This window comes from Triturus cristatus, chromosome 1_1 (assembly GCF_964204655.1).
Source record: "Triturus cristatus chromosome 1_1, aTriCri1.1, whole genome shotgun sequence".
NCBI lineage: Eukaryota > Metazoa > Chordata > Amphibia > Caudata > Salamandridae > Triturus > Triturus cristatus.
The window spans coordinates 68,233,278-68,249,184 of record NC_140579.1 but is presented as its reverse complement, the minus strand read 5'-3'; the positions used below and the strand labels follow the sequence as shown (position 1 = coordinate 68,249,184).

At 46.5% G+C, this 15,907-nt stretch overlaps 1 protein-coding gene across 1 annotated transcript in view; it reads left to right on the top strand.

Annotated features, from left to right (window-relative positions):
- Positions 1-15,641, top strand: part of LOC146869436 (E3 ubiquitin-protein ligase TRIM39-like) — a 223,304-nt gene extending 207,663 nt beyond the window's left edge. Inside the window, exon 7 of the mRNA XM_085599839.1 lies at positions 13,353-15,641. Coding sequence (XP_085455965.1) covers positions 13,353-13,882 — 530 coding nt within the window. The 3' untranslated portion in view covers positions 13,883-15,641. The remainder of the gene's footprint in view (positions 1-13,352) is intronic.
- The last annotated feature ends 266 nt before the right edge of the window (positions 15,642-15,907 follow it).

The window sequence follows — 15,907 nt, the reverse complement described above, 5'->3', positions numbered from 1 at the left end:
CGTGGAATTCCATCACCACAGACAGGTGGGTCAAAGATGTTATCCAACACGGTTACTGTCTCGAGTTAACCTCCACTCCACCCACCATACCGCCAAGGCACCGTCCTATGTCCTCAGAGCACTTAGCGTTATTACAGCAGGAAGCGCTAAGTATGATGCAAAAAGGCGCAATAGAGGTCGTGCCCATACACCAGCAGGGAACAGGGGTGTACTCTCAGTACTTCTTAATACCAAAAAAGGACGAGTCACTCAGACCTATCCTAGACCTGAGACCCCTCAACCAATACATTCTCTCAGAACATTTTCACATGCTCACCCTGCAGCTGGTTCTCCCGCTCCTCAGACAGGGAGATTTCCTAGCCACGCTAGACCTCAAAGATGCGTATTTCCACATACCCATACACCCATCACACAGAAAATATCTCCGGTTCACCATTCAGGGTCAGCACTATCAATTCAAAGTCCTCCCCTTCGGAGTGACAACAGCACCCAGAGTTTTCACAAAGTGCCTGGCTACCGTGGCTGCACATCTACGGAGGCAACACGTTCACGTCTACCCTTACCTGGACGACTGGCTTGTTCAGGCAAAGTCAGCCCAGCAATGTGCCAGCCACATGTCCCGCACCATTCAGCTTCTTCACAATCTAGGATTCTCACTAAATTACCCAAAATCACATCTCCAACCCGCACACGTACAACAGTACCTAGGTGCGACCATAGACACTCTGGCAGCCACAGCTCAGCCAAATTTAGTGAGGATCAACAGCATGCAAATGCTGATTTCCAAGTTCAAACCCCAACACTCCCTTCCTGCGCGAGTGTTCATGCAGTTGATAGGCATGATGGCCTCCTGCATTTTCATAGTCCCACACGCGAGACTACATATGCGCCCGCTTCAGGAGTGCTTAGCACGTCAATGGAATCAGGCTCACGGGCAATTAAAAGACCTAGTGTTGGTGAGCGGTCGGGCATACAACTCTCTGCATTGGTGGAATCCACAAAACCTTTGCAAGGGCCGACCGTTCCAAGAGCCTGTTCCACAAATAATACTAACAGCGGACGCGTCTCTCCAGGGATGGGGAGCTCATGTACTCAATTACACAGTGCAGGGACTATGGACAAGACAACAAAAGAAGATGCACATCAACCTTCTGGAACTGTTGGCAATCTTCCTAGCCATGAAGGCATTCAAAGTACATCTGTGCCACAAGGTCGTGTTGATCCGGACGGACAACATGACTGCCATGTACTACATACAGAAACAGGGAGGAACACACTCTCCACAGTTGTCTCATCTGGCTCAGAGCATGTGGAAGTGGGCCATTCAGAGGAACATATTCCTCATGGCGGAACACCTCCCGGGCAAGGACAACCAGATGGCGGATCTGCTCAGCAGACACAGCCACCAGATGCACGAGTGGGAGTTACACCCATCAGTACTCCAACCATACTTCCAGCAGTGGGGTCATCCGGAGATAGACCTATTCGCGACAAGCGAAAACGCAAAATGCCAAAGCTTTGCCGCCAGGTTCCCACATCCACGGTCGCAGGGCAATGCGATATGGATGAACTGGTCCGGCAGATTTGCGTACGCTTTTCCCCCAGCGCCATTGATACCGCTGGTGGCACGCAAACTGCAACAGCACTCACTGACGCTCATCCTGGTTGCTCCAACATGGGCACCCCAGCCATGGTACACAACCTTTCTGGAACTTTCCGTGGTGCCGCATCAAAGGCTGCAGATCAAACCCGCGCTTTTGACGCAGAACCATGGAGAAATTCAGCACCCAGATCCGCAACAGCTGAACCTGGCAATCTGGCTCCTGAAGTCCTAGAGTTTGGCTACCTAAACCTGCCACCTGACTGTATGGAGATCATTAAGGAGGCCAGGAGACCTACTACCAGAGCTTGCTATGCAGCTAAATGGAAGAGGTTTGTCATTTATTGCAACAACAATGACATTAACCCGCTAGACGCATCCATTCAAAATATAATCTGTTACCTCTTACACCTATACCGATGCAATCTGGCATACACCTCAATACGTATCTATTTGACCGCAATAGCAGTCTATCTCCAGAACAGGCAACACCTCTCTTTATTCACAGTGCCTGCCATCAAAGCTTTCTTGGAGGGACTTAAACGAGTAATTCCCCCAAGACACCCACCAGCACCGGTGTGGAACCTCAACTTGGTCCTCACCCGACTGATGGGTCCACCCTTCGAACCTCTCCACTCATGTGAGATTCAATTCCTCACCTGGAAAGTAGCTTTCCTAGTAGCAATCACTTCGTTAAGAAGAGTTAGTGAACTCCAGGCACTAACCATTCAAGAGCCATTCATACAGGTTCACGCAAACAGGGTCGTACTACGTACCAACCCCAAATTCATGCCTAAAGTAATATCGCAGTTCCACATGAATCAAACTATTGAACTGCCTGTTTTCTTTCAAAATCCACAGAATGTAGCAGAGAGAATGCTCCATACACTAGATGTGAAGAGAGCCCTCATGTACTATATACACAGAACTAAGGTCTTCAGGAAGACAAAACAACTTTTCGTTGCCTTTTCTCCACAGCACAAGGGCAACGCCATTTCCAAAGCAGGTATAGCCAGATGGTTCGTTAAATGTATTCAAATTTGCTATCAAAAGGCTAAACGCACATTAACGATTCCCCCACGAGCCCACTCAACACGTAAGTTAGGGGCGTCCATGGCTTTCCTGGGAAACATTCCTTTACAGGAATTATGTAGAGCAGCCACATGGTCCACTATACATACATTTACCAAACACTACTGTGTAGATGTACACTCAAAACAGCAGGCAGCTGTGGGACAGGCTGTTCTCAAAACTCTTTTTCAGACTGCTGCAGCTGGCACTGGTAGCCGCCGCTAATAGGAGGTACTGCTATGTATTCTATGCACAGATATGAATTCAGCAGCCCACATGCCTCGAACTGAATATGCTACTTACCAGTATGCATCTGTTCTTGGCATGTAGGGCTGTTGACATTCATATCGCCCACCCTCCTCCCCGGCGCCTGTAGCAACTGCAGCTCTCAGAATTACTGTATAGCATGGTCATCACTTTCTGTATCTACTCCATCACTGCCACAATGGCGAAAAACAATCTGAGGATGGAGAGGATGCCCATGCGCACTGTAGTCCAGGGGAGGAGTCACCTATCTCAGGATACTTCGAAGACTCTTCCAGGACAACAACGTGCAAACATCCGGACCCAACACTAGGCGGCGATCTATGCACAGATATGAATGTCAGCAGCCCTACATGCCAAGAACAGATGCATACTGGTAAGTAGCATATTCAATACCTTCTAGTAGCTCGGTTTCTCTGTACCATCTAATGTAATGCACTGACAATTACAGTACACCTTAGAGAAGGTATGTAAAACTGTGTGCTGTCTAGTACAGTATACCTTTCAGAAGTTATGTCACTCTGTGCCATCTAATGCAGTGTACTGACTAATGCAGTGTACCTTTCGGTACCTCTATAACTCGGTACCATCTAATGTAGTGTATTGACTAGTGTATTATACCTTCTAGTAGCTCTGTTATTCTGTACCATTTAATAAAGTGTACAGACTAGTCCTATATACCTTCTAGTCGCTCGGTCACTGTGTGCCATCTAATACAATGTACTGACTTCATACCTTTGAGTAGCTCTGTCCCTCTGTACCATCTAATGCAGTGTACTGACTAGTAAAGTATACCTTTCAGTATCTTTGTCTATCTGTACTATGTAATTCAGTGTACCAACCACTACACTAGACCTTATTGTAGCGCTGTCACTCTGTACCATCTAACACAGTGTACTTACTAGTACAGTACACCTGGAATAGGTATGTTACTCTGTACCATGTAAAACACTGTACTGATTAGTACAGTATACCTTTCAGTACCTCTGTCACTCTCTACCATCTAATTCAGTTCGCCAACTAGTACAGTATACCTTGGAGTAGTTCTGTTACTCTGCACCATCTAATGCAGTGTACTGACTAGTGCTGCATACCTTCTAGTTGCTCTGTTACTCCGTACCGTCTCATACAGTGTACTGAGTAGTTTAGTATACGCTCGACTAACTCTGCCACTCAAATACATTGTACTGACTAGTACAGTAGACCTTTGAGGAGGTTTTCTTCTCCGTACCATCTATAATACAATGTACTGAATAGTACATTTCAGTAGCTCTGTCACTCAGTACCATCCAATGCAGTGTACTAACTAGTATGGTATAGCATCTTTTAGCTCTGTTTCTTTATGCCACCTAATGCAGTGTACTGACTAGTGCAATATACCTTGTTGTAGCTCTGTTACTCTGTACTATCTAATACAATGTCCTGACTAGTAATGAATACCTTCTAGTAGATCTCGTACTCCGTGCCATCTAATGCAGTGCACTGACTAGTACAGTAAACCTTCGAGTAGCTCTGTTAATCTGTACCAACTAATGCAGAGTACTGACTTGTACAGTATGGCTTCTAGTAGCTCTGTCACTCTACCATGTACTGCTGTGTACTGACTAGTACTGTATACCTTCTAGTAGCTCTGTTACTCTGTGCCATCTAATTCAGTGTACTCACTACTACAGTGGACCTTATAGTAGCGCTGTCACTGCGTACCATCTAATGCAGTGTACCGACTAGTACAGTATACCTTCCAGTAGCTCAGTCACTCTCTACCATCTAATGTAGTGTACTGACTAGTACATTATACCTTCTAGTAGTTCTGTCACTGCGTTCAATCTAGTACAGTGTACTGACTAGTACTTTATACCTTCTAGTAGCTCTGTCACTCTGTACCATCTAATGCAGTCTACTGTTTAGTAAAGTATACCTTTCAGTAGCTATGTCCATATGTACTATGTAATGAAGTGTACTAACTAGTACAATATGCCTTCTAGTATCTCTGTCGCTCTGTTCCATGTAATGCCATGTACTGACTAGTACTGTATACCTTCTAGTAGCTCTTTTACTCTGTACCATCTAATGCAGTGTTCAGACTAGTACTGTATACCTTCTAGTAGATCTTACTTTGTACTATCTACAGCAGTGTAATGACTAGTACAGTCTACATTTGAGTAGCACTCACAGTCTGTACCATCTAACGCAGTGTACTGACTAGTACTGAATACGTTCTAGTAACTATCTTACTCTGTACTATCTAATGTAGGGTACTGACTTGTACACTATAATTAGTACACTATACCTTCTAGTAGCTCTTTACCATCTCATGCCATGCACTGACTAGTACTGTATACCTCCTAGTAGCTCTCTTTCTCTGTACTGTCTATTGCAATGTACTGACTAGTGCTTAGTTTAAATCCTGGCGCCGCAAGCTCTCTTGCCTCAGCATTTTAGGACTTGCTCATTTTTAGAGGGGCTGTAAGTACTTTTTACTGAAAACGGCAAAGAGAATCAATGGGGGGGGGACAGTAGTGTCGGCTTTAGCAAATTTAATAGCATTTTAAAACTTATTTTATGTTTCCACAAACTAATTCTATGTTCCCACATTCTTTTTAAAAAACGGTTAATTGAAGCATTAAGAGCACTGGGTACTCACCGACTGTTAAATATAGGATTGCACTGCGCATACCAGCAGGATCAACTCTCTGGTCCGCTGCCGTGTATTTTTCCTGTTTGTTGCGGAGAGAGTTGACTCAGAGTACAACGCTCACCTCACTTCCGGTCCCGCTATATTGGGAGAGGGCTACATTCCAGCCTATTGCAGGATACCTTGCCACTACTTGAGATGGGCGGTATCCCAGTGCGCAGCAGGCGCGCCGAAGGTACGAAGGCACCCGTCAGCTCTCAGAAGGCGCTCAGCGCAAACCATGCTGGCGGATTTAGACCAGACTCCTGCAAACATCATTCTAATCTACAAAACAGTCGTGAGGAACTCATCAATCTGCAAGGGGCGGGTAAGAGTTACTCAGGACTGATTTTTGAGTTATTCAAAATTCAGAGGGGGGCAGAAAGTATAAAATGCGGTCTGAAAGCACTATGTACTGCACCTAGTAATCAAAACAATATCATACTAAAGCCACAAGTTAGTGGAGTTGCATGCTCCTTGATCAATGCAAGATCATTGATCAAAAACGTGCTTGAATTTCGAGAGTTCGAGGAGGCCAACCACATTGACATAGCTTTTAACACTGAGACCTGGGCAGAGGCTTCCTCTGACCCGGATCTGTTTCTGGCCTTACCGGTTGGGTATAAAATTCACAGAATGTACAGGGAAGGGAAGAAAGGGAGGGCATTGCTCTCATCCTTAAATCCAGTTTTAAGTCCTGTATATAAATAAATAAGGAGAGTGAAGACTGAAGCATTTGTTTTTAAAATTGAACTGTTTGGACAATGTTCCTTTAATGGAATTCTACTTTATCGCTCGCCGAAATCTAAGGCTGCCTTCCTAGATAACCCGGGCACCATGTTAGCCCATAAAATTGATCACCCCAATTTTACCATGTTAGGTGACTTTAATTTCCATTTGGAAAAACTTGATGGTCCTGATACTAAATCACTTCTTGATCTTATGGATAGTGCAGGGTTGTGCCAAATTGTTAAGATTCCAGCACACAATGATGGGCATTGTCTAGATGGCATCTTTTCAGACACCCCCATGCTAAGTTGGACTGGAGTGACACCCTTGATCTGGTCGGATCACAAAGCCGTCCTATTTCAAATTACTCGACCACCAAAAAATAAGTTTCAGATCCCCAGTGAATACTATGTTAGCCGCCCGTGGAAGAAAGTAGAGGCAAGATCTCTAACCATCATTTTAAACAAAACAATGCCAAAATTGGCTAGGGACCTGATCAGGCTGCGGAGCAATATCGCTCTTGGCTTGACTCGGCCTTGACATCATTAGCGCCCCCAAAGACTTGTCGACAATCTAGGAGAACTCCTGCAGAACCCTGGTTCACTGATGCCTTAAAAGTTCAGAAGCAGCTATGCCGCAAACTCGAGAGAAAGTGGACACTCAATGATGATACAACCACCAGACTTGAGTATAAGGCACCCTTGCTGACTTACAAAAAACGAATCCTTAAAGAAAAGGCTACTTACTTCTCCAAGAAACTTCTGGCAGCTAACAGATGTCCTAAAGCCCTGTTCACCACAGTCCGAAATCTTGCTAAATTACCAGCTACACCCTACATAGGTATGAGTCAAGACTTTTGCAATGCTCTAGCAGAATGTTTTCAGCAAAAGGTCAAATCGGTTTTTTACCTTTTCATGCAGCAGGACGAAAGCCCAGGCCAACTGGTGAGTGTCGCTGACATAACCCAGTCAGCTGCACCCACTACTCCACAAGGTGCCCTCGATCCAGATATCACCACTTTGTCCCATTTTAATACACTGACAATTGAACAAACGACCTCACTTATCGCCGCCACCAAATCAGGCTCTCCGTTAGACCCTGTCCCCCCCAAAATTCTGCATATCTTGCCAGAAATGATAGCCATTCCCCTAACGGAGATTTTTAACTTAATGCTCACAACAGGACTTTTCCCAGTGGACTGGAAGAGAGCTTTAATATTTCCGCTGCTAAAGAAACCCAATCTGGATGTTAAGGAGCCACTTAATTACAGACTGATTTTTAGACTCCCATTTCCTGCTAAAGTTATAGAAAAGGCAATAAATATCGAACTCTCAGCCTTTATTAAGGACAAGAACTTATTCGATCCTTCCCAATTTGGATTCCGTGCTCAGCACAGCACCGAAAATAGCTCTCATTACAGCTACTGAGGAGCTCAGGCTGATCTTGGATGCAGGTGGAAACACGGCACTGATCCTACTGGACCTGTCAGCAGCCTTTGATACTGTTAATCATAGGCTGCTGCGGGACCGGCTATATATCATCGGGATCAGGGGCAAGACACTGTCTCTGCTAAGCTCCTTTTTGTCCAAACGGTTGCAGGAGGTGGCATTGGCTAAAATTGCATAACCCGCTTTGTTTTGCCTTTTGGGGTACCCCAGGGTTCCTCCCTTAGCCCAACACTGTTCAACCTTTATGTCACCCCGCTAGCTAATCTAGTGAGAACCTTTGGATTCACCCTTGTGTCATATGCAGATGATACACAGATCATCGTCTCAGTAAGTAGCTCGGCTAGCCAAACGGCCACTAGGTTCAGGGAATGTATGAGCCACATAGCTAGGTGGATCTCAGACAGTTGTCTGAAATTGAACTCGTCCAAGACCGAGGTCCTGCTATTGGGAAATAACCCCTCCTTTTGGACCAACAGCTGGTGGCCTGACCAATTGGGTCTGCTGCCTAAGCCTGTATCTTAAGTAAAAAACATCTCGGGGTCCTCTTTGACACTACGCTGACCTTTGAAAATCAAATCAATGCCACCAACTCGGCATGCTTTTTAATTTTGAAGATCTTAAGGAAAGTCCTCCCGGCAATACCGAAGAACTTAAGAAAGGCGATGGTATCAGTCTTGATTTCTTCAAGACTTGATCATTGTAATGCCCTCCTCTCCAGTGCTTCACGCCGCAGCATTAACAAACTTCAAACAGCCCAGTACGCAGCAGTTAGACTACTGCTAGGCATCCCGAAGTTTGTCTCTGTTTCTCCGGCGCTAATTGGAGGATACAATTTAAATCACTATGTATCGCCTTCAAATGTCTTAACATGGGGCCAGTAGAGCTGACGAAATTTTTGAAACCCTATTCCCCATGAGAACCCTTAGATCTGCCTCACTCAGAAACATAACTGTACCTGGAATCAGCTAGGTAAAATGGGGGGGAAAGAGTTTCACAGTAACAACGGCAAGCCTCTGGAATTCATTACCCATCACTCTGAAAAATGAAAATAGTCTCTTCAAGTTCAGGAATGGCCTCAAAACCTGGCTGTTCTCGGTGTAACTGGTTTACTCACCCTCTGTACCGAATGCATTGTAGGTAGCGCACAGACACCCCAGGGTATCAGTTGCACTTTATAAATTCATCATCATCATCTGACTAGTACTGTATACCTTCTAGTAGCTCTCACTCTGTACCATCTAATACTATGTACTGACTAGTACTGTATTCCTTCTAGTAGCTCTCACTCTGTACCATCTAATACTGTGTACTGACTAGTACTGTATACCTTCTAGTAGCTCTCACTCTGTACCATCTAATACTGTGTACTGACTAGTACAGTGCCTGATCTGCCGCAGTGTTCGGTATAGTACAGTGTGCGATCTAGCACTGTGTGGTGCAGTGTAGTATGCGTCATGTATGATAGTGTGATGTAGTGTAGGCAACCTTGCGTGGTAGTGTTGTGTAGTGTAGCATGCTTCATGTGTGGTAGTGTTGTGTAGTGTAGCATGCTTCATGTGTGGTAGTGTGGTGTAGCATGCATCATGTGTGGTAGTGTGATGCTGTGTAGTATGCCTCGTGTGGTAGTGTGGTGTACCATGCTTCATGTGTGGTAGTGTGATGTAGTGTAGTATACCTCGTGTGGTAATGTGATGTAGCATGCTTCATGTGTGGTAGTGTGGTGTAGTGTAGTATGTCTCAAGTGGTAGTGTGGTGTAGCATGCTTCATGTGTGGTAGTCTGATGTATTGTAGTATGCCTCGTGTGGCAGTGTGGTGTAGTATGCATCATGTATGATAGCGTAGTGTAGTATGCCTCGTGTGGTAGTGTGGTGTAGTGTAGCATGCATTGTGCGGCAGTGTGATGTAGTATGCTTCATGTGTGGAAGTGTGATGTAGTGTAGTATGCCTCGTGCGTAGTGTGGTGTAGTATGCGTCACATATGATAGTGTAATTTAGTGTAGTATGCCTTGTGTGTTAGTTTGGTGTAGCATGCTTCATGTGTGGTTGTGTGATGTTGTGTAGTGTGCCTCGTGTGGTAGGGTGGTGTAGCATGCTTCATGTGTGGAAGGGTGGTGTAGCATACTTCGTGTGTGGTACTGTGGTGTTGTGTAGCATGCTTCATGTGTGGTAGTGTGATGTAGTGTAGTATGCCTCGTGTGGTAGCGTGGTGTAGCATGCTTCATGTATGGTAGTGTGGTTTAGTGTTGTATGCCTCGTGTGGTAGGATGGTGGAGCATGCTTCATGTGTTGTAGTGTGATGTTGTGTAGTATGCCTCATGTGGTAGTGTACTGTAGCAGGCTTCATGTGTGATAGTGTGATGTTGTGTAGTATGCCTTGTGTGGTAGGGTGGTGTAGCATGCTTCATGTGTGGTAGGGTGGTGTAGCATGCTTCATGTGTGGTAGTGTGGTGTAGCATGCTTCATGTGTTGTAGTGTGATGTAGTGTATACCTCGTGTGGTAGTGTGGTGTAGCTTGCTTCATGTTTGGTAGTGTGATGAAGTGTTGTATGCCTCGTGTGGTAGTGTGGTGTAGCATACTTCATGTGTGTTAGTGTGATGTAGTGTAGTATGCCTCGTGTGGTAGGGTGGTGTAGCATGTCTCATGTGTGCTGTAGTGTAGTATGCCTCGTGTGGTAGGGTGGTGTAGCATGCTTCATGTGTGGTAGTGTGATGTAGTGTAGTATGCCTCGTGTGGTAGTTTGGTGTAGCATGCTTCATGTGTGGGAGTGTGATGTAGTATAGTATGCCTTGTGTGGTAGTTTGGTGTAGCATGCTTCATGTGTGGTAGTGTGATGTAGTGTAGTGTGCCTTGTGTGGTAGGGTGGTGTAGCATGCTTCATGTGTGGTAGGGTGGTGTAGCATGCTTCATGTGTGGTAGTGTGGTGTAGCATGCTTCATGTGGGGTAGTGTGTGTCTTGTATAGCGCCGGGACACTCTGTAGAGTAGCCGTGCGCTATACAAGACCCATTTTAACATAACATAACATAACATGTAGTGTAGTATGCCTTGTGTGGTAGTGTGGTGTAGCATGCTTCATGTGTGGTAGTGTGATGTAGTGTAGTATGCCTCGTGTAGTAACGTGGTGTAGCATGCTTCATGTGTGGTAGTGTGGTTTAGTGTTGTATGTCTCGTGTGGTAGGGTGGTGTAGCATGCTTCGTGTGGTAGTGTGATGTTGTGTAGTATTCCTCATGTGGTAGTGTAGTGTAGCATTCTTCATGTGTGGTAGTGTGATGTTGTGTAGTATGCCTCGTGTGGTAGTGTGGTGTAGCATGCTTCATGTGTGGTGTAGTGTAGTATACCTCGTGTGGTAGTGTGGTGTGGCATGCTTCTTGTGTTGTAGTGTGATGTAGTGTAGTATACCTTGTGTGGTAGTGTGGTGTAGCATGCTTCATGTGTTGTAGTGTAGTATACCTCGTGTGGTAGTGTGGTGTAGCTTGCTTCATGTGTGGTAGTGTGATGTAGTGTAGTATGCCTTGTGTGGTAGGGTAGTGTAGCATGCATCATGTGTGGTAGTGTGATGTAGTGTAGTATGCCTCGTGTGGTAGGGTGGTGTAGCATGCTTCATGTGTGGTAGTGTGATGTAGTGTAGTATGCCTCATGTGGTAGGGTGGTGTAGCATGCATCATGTGTGATGTAGTGTAGTATGCCTCGTGTGGTAGTGTGGTGTAGCATGCTTCATGTGTGGTAGTGTGATGTAGTGTGGTATGCTTTATGTGGTGTAGCATGCTTCATGTGTGGTAGTGTGATGTAGTGTAGTATGCCTCGTTTGGTAAGGTAGTGTAGCATGCTTCATGTGTGGTAGTGTGATGTAGTGTAGTATGCCTCGTTTGGTAAGGTAGTGTAGCATGCTTCATGTGTGGTAGTGTGATGTAGTGTAGTATGCCTCGTGTGGTAGTGTGGTGTAGCATGCTTCATGTGTGATAGTGTGATGTAGTGTAGTATACCTTGTGCGGTAGTGTGGTGTAGCATGCTTCTTGTGTGGTAGTGTGATGTAGTGTAGTATGCCTCGTGTGGTAGTGTGGTGTAGCATGCTTCATGTGTGGTAGAGTGATGTAGTGTAGTATGCCTCGTGTGGTAGTGTGGTATAGCTTGCTTCATGTGTGGTAGTGGGATGTTGTGTACTATGCCTCGTGTGGTAGGGTGGTGTAGCATGCATCATGTGTGGTAGTGTGATGTAGTGTAGTATGCCTCGTGTGGTAGGGTGGTGTAGCATGCTTCATGTGTGGTAGTGTGATGTAGTGTAGTATACCTCGTGTGGTAGTGTGGTGTAGCTTGCTTCATGTGTGGTAGTGTGATGAAGTGTAGTATACCTCATGTGGTAGGGTGGTTTAGCATGCATCATGTGTGATGTAGTGTAGTATGCCTCGTGTGGTAGTGTGGTGTAGCATGCTTCATGTGTGGTAGTGTGATGTAGTGTAGTATGCCTCATGTGGTAGTGTGATGTAGTGTAGCATGCTTCATGTGTGGTAGTGTGATGTAGTGTAGCATGCTTCATGTGTGGTAGTGTGCTGTAGTGTAGTATGCCTCATGTGGTAGTGTGGTGTAGCTTGCTTCATGTGTGGTAGTGTGATGTAGTGTAGTATGCCTCGTGTGGTAGGGTGGTGTAGTGTGCTTCATGTGTGGTAGTGTGATGTAGTGTAGTATGCCTCGTGTGGTAGTGTGGTGTAGCATCCTTCATGTGTGGTAGTGTGATGTAGTGTAGCATGCTTCATGTGTGGTAGTGTGCTGTAGTGTAGTATGCCACATGTGGTAGTGTGGTGTAGCATGCTTCATGTGTGGAAGTGTGATGTAGTGTAGTATGCCTCGTGTGGTAGGGTGGTGTAGCATGCTTCATGTGTGGTAGTGTGATGTAGTGTAGTATACCTCGTGTGGTAGTGTGATGTAGTGTAGCATGTTTCATGTGTGGTATTGTGATGTAGTGTAGTATGCCTCGTGTGGTAAGGTGGTGTAGCATGCTTCATGTGTGGTAGCGTGATGTAGTGTAGTATGCCTCGTGTGGTAAGGTGGTGTAGCATGCTACATGTGTGGTAGTGTGATGTAGTGTGGTATGCCTTGTGTGGTGTTGCATACTTCATGTGTGGTAGTGTGATGTAGTGTGGTATGCCTCGTGTGGTAGTGTGGTGTAGCATGCTTCATACGTGGTAGTGTCGTGTAATTCAGTTTCTATGTGCTGCAGTATAGTATGCATCATGTATTGTAGTATGGTGTAGTGTAGTATGTGTCATGTGTGGTAGTGTTGTGTAGTGTAGTATTCTGCGTGGAACAGTGTATTGTGCAGTAGAATGTCCACTATGTAGTTCAGTGTGCTGTTTGGTGTAGTGTGTGCTCTGGATGAATGGGTTCTTTAGTGTAGTGAGCAGTCTAGTGCCGTTCGCTTTAGTGTAGTGAGCAGTCTAGTGCCGCGCTCTCTAGCGCCGCGTGCTCCTGCCAGATGTGTTGTAAATCAATCATAAGTAAAACAGAAGCAGTAATTACAGCCTTTATTTGTGTCAATAAATATCTAACTCTGAATCTCTTCTCTGCAGTGATGGTGACTCTGGATCCTTACACAGCTCATCCTCAGCTCCTCCTGTCTGAGGGGCGGAGACGAGTGAGACGGACAGACAGACAACTGAGCGTGCCGGACATCCCCAAGAGATTCACCTACTACTCCTGCCCCTGTGTGCTGGGGAGCGAGGGGTTCACCTCCGGCAGACATTACTGGGAGGTGCAGCTGCTGCAGGAGGGGGATGCGTGGTATGTGGGGGTCGCAGCAGAGTCTGTGAACAGGAAGGGATTGATCACATGGTCACCTGAGGAGGGAGTCTGGGCTGTGCAGGGGTGGGAGGGTCAGTACTGGGCTCACACCTCCACTTGGACCCCTCTGTCCCCTCGTGAGGAGCCCCTGAAACTGGGAGTGTATCTGGACTACGAGGGGGGGCGGGTGTCCCTGTACAATGCTGACTCCATGGAGCTTCTCTACTCCTTTCCGCAGGCCCCCTTCACACAGAGGCTCTTCCCGATCTTCTGTCTCGGTCTCTTCTATCTCTGTGGAGTGGGGCTGAGGCTGGTGTGAGAGCTGCAAGGAGCTTCAGACCCTCATCCTTCCATCGCACCCCTTCCCCCCTACAGGGGAGGAGCGGAGCTGAGGCTGGTGTGAGAGCTGCAGGGAGCTTCAGACCCTCATCCTTCCATCGCACCCCCTCACCCTACAGGGGAGGAGCGGGGCTGAGGCTGGTGTGAGAGCTGCAGGGAGCTTCAGACCCTCAACCTTCCATCGCACCCCCTCCCCCCTACAGGGGAGGAGCAGGGCTGAGGCTGGTGTGAGAGCTGCAGGGAGCTTCTGCCCCTCATCCTTCCATTACACCCCCCCTACAGGGGTGCAGCGGGCCTGAGGCTGGTGTGAGAGCTGCAGGGAGCTACAGCCCCTCATCCTTCCATCGCACACCCCCCCTACAGGGGAGGAGCGGGTCTGAGGCTGGTGTGAGAGCTACAGGGAGTTTCTGCCCCTCATCCTTCCATCGCACGCCCCCTACAGGGGAGGAGCGGGGCTGAGGCTGGTGTGAGAGCTGCAGGGAGCTTCTGCCCCTCATCCTTCCATCGCACCCCCCTACAGGGGAGGAGCAGGGCTGAGGCTGGTGTGAGAGCTACAGGGAGCTTCAGCCCCTCATACTTCCCTCCCACCCTCCCTACAGGGGAGGAGCGGGCTGAGGCTGGTGTGAGAGCTGCAGGAAGCTTCTGCCCCTCATCCTTCCATCGCACCCCCTACAGGGGAGGAGCGGGACTGAGGCTGATGTGAGAGCTGCAGGGAGCTTCTGCCCCTCATCCTTCCATTGCACACCCCCCTACAGGGGAGGAGCAGGGCTGAGGCTGGTGTGAGAGCTGCAGGGAGCTTCAGCCCCTCATCCTTCCATTGCACCCCCTCCCCCCTACAGGGGAGTAGCGGGGCTGAGGCTAGTGTGACAGCTGCAGGGAGCTTAAGCCCCTCATCCTTCCATCGCACCCCCCCTACAGGGGAGGAGTGGGGCTGAGGCTGGTGTGAGAGCTGCAGGGAGCTTCTGCCCCTCATCCTTCCCTCCCACCCCCTTCTGCAGTGATAACAATGTGCCATGACCTATTTTGACTATTTAGGGTAGGGTGGGTATGGGTTTTTGGGTGACCAGGGTATTTTTAGGGTTTAGGGTGGGTATGGGTTTTTGGGTTACAGTGGTAGTTTTAGGGTTTTAGGTGGGTTTGGGGTTTTGGGTGGTAATGGTAATGTTAGGGTTTAGGGTGGGTATGGGTTCTTGGGTGGCAGGGGCATTTTTAGGGTTTAGGGTGGGTAAGGGTTTTTGGGTGGCAAATATATTTTTAGGGTTTAATGTGGGTATGGGTTTTAGGGTGGCAATGGTATTTTAGGATCTAGGGCGTGTATGGGTTTTTGGGTGGCACGGGTAATTTTAGGGTTTAGGGTGGGTATTTATTTTTGGGTTGTGTTTGGGATTTAATGGATAAATATACACACCCACATTCTTAATAAATAATGTGTGTGAAAATATATTTAAAAAAACACATTTAAATAAATACATTTGTGTAGATATATATATGTGTGTGTGTGTGTGTAAATATATATATAAAAAAAGGTGCTTATTTACCAAAACATATGCGGTTACCATTCATGCCTTAAGCACAAATATGTAATTATTGTACGGGATGTGAAACTGTATTACCAACTATCACATTATTGCAATGTATGCAGTTGTGGCTTTTTTTAGTACCAGTTCCCAAGTTGGACTTGTCAGTAATTCTTTAATGTATATGCTTCTTGTGTATGCTAATAAAGTTTTTTTCTCAAACAAGTTTTTGAAGTCTGGTTCTTTTTGTAAGAGTTCCCAGCGTTTATTGATTATCTTTTTGATTACTGTTGATTTAGTGGACTATAGGGTCCTGAGGATCTTTAGATTTAGTTATTTACAATTCTTGACCGTTGATTGATGACAATGTTTTTACTGCTTTGTCTACGATGCTCTGTGGGTTCCCCCTTTCTTTTGAATGGTTTATTTGTTCTTCAAGAGCTGTAGTAAACGCTTCTGGCGTTGAGGATATCCTTTTAGTCCTTAAC